General features: G+C 35.6%; 1 protein-coding gene across 1 annotated transcript; it reads left to right on the top strand.

Annotated features, from left to right (window-relative positions):
• Positions 1-92: 92 nt before the first annotated feature.
• TM35_000015150 (uncharacterized protein) lies at positions 93-3,119 on the top strand (the record flags this gene model as incomplete). Its single annotated transcript, XM_029021196.1, has 1 exon — positions 93-3,119. The coding sequence occupies one exon, from the start codon at positions 93-95 to the stop codon at positions 3,117-3,119; it is 3,027 nt and encodes a 1,008-aa protein (XP_028887704.1).
• Positions 3,120-3,796: the final 677 nt, after the last annotated feature.

The following is a 3,796-nucleotide window of genomic DNA, read 5'->3' as shown; positions in this document are numbered from 1 at the left end:
TTTTTTTTTCTTTCTTCTTTCTATTGCTTTGCTATTGTGAAGTTTAAAAATTAATTGCCCTTCCTCCCCCTAAGATGATGTCATGCTTCGTCATGCAAAGGGAGATAATATTTGGGGTTCACTTAATTTTGCTTCTCTTTGTGGTTATTACACCAAGTTGCGATGCGTTAAATGTTATTCCAAGAAGATATAAAGTTGTCCAACGAGCTGCGCGTGATGGAACAACACGATCCATTACTTTTCTTTCTTCGGGTTATTCTGCAAAAAGCGTTGATGTTTTTAATAATAATGTAAAATCATGTGTTGATGCCTTGTACGGCAAAGATCCTACTGTCTCAGCAGCTCCATGGAATCGTTATGTGAGTTTGTTGAATATATATTCTGTATTTCAGGCATCTGAAGAAAATGATGTGATTGACTCACTTGGGACACATCAAGAATGTAATGATCCTACAAAATGTAATAAAAATATTGCAGAAAATAATCTTGGATGTACTTTTGGTATTCCAGATCCATCTGTTATTAGTTGTAATCTTAGCGCTGTATTCACATTAGCCACTGTTGCCCCTGTTAGCGATCTTATTGTGGTATTAGTAAATAAACCTAATAATATAAGCAGTACAAGTGGAAATTCTCTTGCAGTATTTACAAATGAACCATCATTTTTGCCTTTTTTTGCTATTCGTGAACTGAGCAAAGCTATTGCTAATTTGAGTAGTGAATATAATCATGGTATAAATGAGGCTTCACATGTATCTATACCGAATTGTGTTCCTTCTTTGAATGAAGCTCATCAAGAGTGGGGATATTGGATGACACGAGGAGAAATCAGTGAAACACCAACACAAGGATGTTTTTTTAATAATTATTATCGTCCTACGGAGAATGGTTGCATTATGCGAAATTCTACCCTTAAAGGTATGTGTCCTATCTGTAAGGAACAAGTAAATCTCAGTCTATTAAAGGACAAGAAAGGTATTTCCCTATCTGCTGGACGATGTCCTAAAGAAGATTCTTTAGTACATGTAGATGTTTCTCAAGATCTTCAACTCACTGTTGGAGATATTGGAGTACAAGATGATGTAATAGTGATATGGCGAGATGAAAATGGAACTATCATAAATAATAACTTTGGCAAAAATAATGCTTCTCTTTTGGTACCTCAAAGTTCATTGATAACATGGACATTTCCAAGAAAAATAATTGTCAGTATTGAAGATAATTCTCCATATGTTCGTCCAGAGAAACGTACAGAATTATTTAAAAGAAAAACAACTTTTTATCTTGTTTCTTTATTACCAAATACATGTAATATTACAAAATGTGGATTATTTAGTACATGTACATCATGCAGTGGTTCTAATTGTTCTCTAGATATTCCTCCAAAAAGACAAGAGATACATTGGGATACTAATTATTTTAATAGACCATCTACAATTAGTTATCGAATTGTCGCTTCAGTAATTAGTACAACTGCTGTTTTTTTGGTAGCTCTTGTCTTTTTATTCTATTACTTTTGTTATTATAAACGTCCACATGAAGTTATTTCTCCACAATTTATGGATTATTTATTATGTGGAGGTATTTTTATTATTTCATTTATTTTATTGGGCTTATCAACTTATATATTGGTAGTGATTACCCTTTTTTTCGAAGCTTATGTAGTGGTATGGCGACGTTGGATTATTCCATCTACTCTAACTGGAGCTCTTATTTACGTTATGGCTATAGCCAATTTGGGGTTTATGCTTTTTAGATGCTTTAAACCTATAAAGCTTTTTAGTATTATAATGTTTTGTATTGGAATAGTTCTTATAGCCGTTGGTCTCTTTTTGGGATGGACACACTTGCATCGAAATGAAGATAATTTAATTAGTTATGTGGCTTCTTCTTGGTTAGAGGCTGTAAAAGAAACGTCTTCTGTGGTACATAGAGTTCAATCACAATTAAAGTGCAGTGGATTCTTTGTAAGCTGTCTTGAAGTAAGAAGTTCTTACTGTCCCAAAGATAGTGAAAGTAATATGTATGTAAATTCGTGTAAAACTCCTTTTATGAATCTTATTGCCTCTACCTATGTGCAATTAAGTGCCATTAGTCTTGCTACGGGTATCTTATTAATAGGAATGGCGGCAATCAATATCATTTTTTTTCTACGTTTCTCACTTCTTGTGATCTCCGCACGTGAGCGCCGCAGTCACCGCACGGAGCCCAACGCCCTAACGCTCCCTTTCACCTTTCAGGAGGTGTCGGAGGCCCGGCGGCTCTTCAACGCCATCACCACGAAAACAAATCGCACACTTGAGGGAACTCGCGCGGTGGAATTTCTTCAGCGGGTTTTCGCGGCGGACCTCAAAGACGCAGAGATTGCCCGCGTGGAGTCCAGCGGTCCACTCTCCTTTGAGGCTCTCATGGCCCTTCACTTCCCTTATGTTGATCCCACACGCATAGATCCACGGCAGTTGACACCGGATGAGATCTTTGAGGAACGCGGTGTGGTGGGAAAACAACAGAGACAGTATAGTAAATTACAGGCTTTTGCCAGCGCCTCCGGTACACTAGCTCCAGCTACACTTTTTCAAATTTATCAGAAACATGTAAAAGAGAATTTTATTACTGATCAAGAGAAGTTTCTCACCATACTACGAGAGGAAGCCATAAAAAACTGCCCAGATGCTCCTCTATGTAATGGGTTGGGGGCATTGGAGTTGGAAGGTTTGCGAAATGTTTGGGTGCAACTTAATCCAGCTATACTGGGAGATTTGAGCAATGAACAGATTGATGTGTTTTACCAGTGGACACACGGTGAACCCCTTCGTGATGCTGCTCATTTTAGAGAGTGGAAAAGATCCTTGGATGTTCGTAATCGAGGAGCTATTGGTTGGGGAGAATTTTGTTATCCTTTTGCAAAACGGGCACGTCTTCGAAAGGCTCGTGAATATTTGAGTAGTCTTGGAAAAGAAATACCCCCAGAGATGGTCTCCAGAAGTCTTGTAGAGAAGAATTATGGATCTACTGCAGTGGAGTCTGTTTTTATGATTTACGAAAATGAAGTACCAATTGAACGCCTTGTTGAATATTTCCTACAGTATAGGGAAGCTGAACTGAAAAAGAACAGATGAAAGTGAGGTGTAGTTTTTATTACTCCATAACTTTCTTTGTAGGTATGAGTGTGGGTGTTGAGGTGGTGTCTTCTGTGGGCGTATGCATTTTTTTTTTTTTTTTTTTTCGTTTTTCTTATTACACTTGCTTTCTTATATACATAGATATATTCTTCGTATGGATGTATCTGTGTACATACATTACTTAGGTACATACATACATACTTTTTATTACTATTATTATTGATTATATGACGACTTCGTTGCACTCAAAAAGAGGGACAAAGGTGCTCCTGATGGTGCATTTGATTTCTAAGTTTCTCTTTTTTTTTCGTTTCCTTGCAATTCTTTTTTTTTCTTTTCTTTTTTGAAGAACGTTGCCCTTTTTATGTTTATATTGTTTTTTTTTTTTTTTTGAATAGCTGATTCATTGTAATTCTTCTTATTCAATTTTTCTTTTTTTTCCTCTACTCTATTTTGCTTTATCTTGACGTGATAAATGGGATTTCTAGTATGGAATTTGGTTATCTGTGCGTAAAGTAACCTTTTTTTTTTTGTAATCTTTTGATATTCACAGTTGATATCCTACTATGATTGTTTTCTTTTTTTTTCTCTATCTATCTATCTGTGTGATATAATTCTTCTTTATTATTATTATTATTATTATTATTATTATTATTATTATTATTATTATTATT

The sequence above is a fragment of the Trypanosoma theileri genome (assembly GCF_002087225.1).
Source record: "Trypanosoma theileri isolate Edinburgh chromosome Unknown TM35_Tth_1_V1, whole genome shotgun sequence".
NCBI classification, from domain to species: Eukaryota; Euglenozoa; class Kinetoplastea; order Trypanosomatida; family Trypanosomatidae; genus Trypanosoma; species Trypanosoma theileri.
Note: the sequence above shows the minus strand (reverse complement) of the source record. Positions and strands in the feature narration are given on the sequence as shown.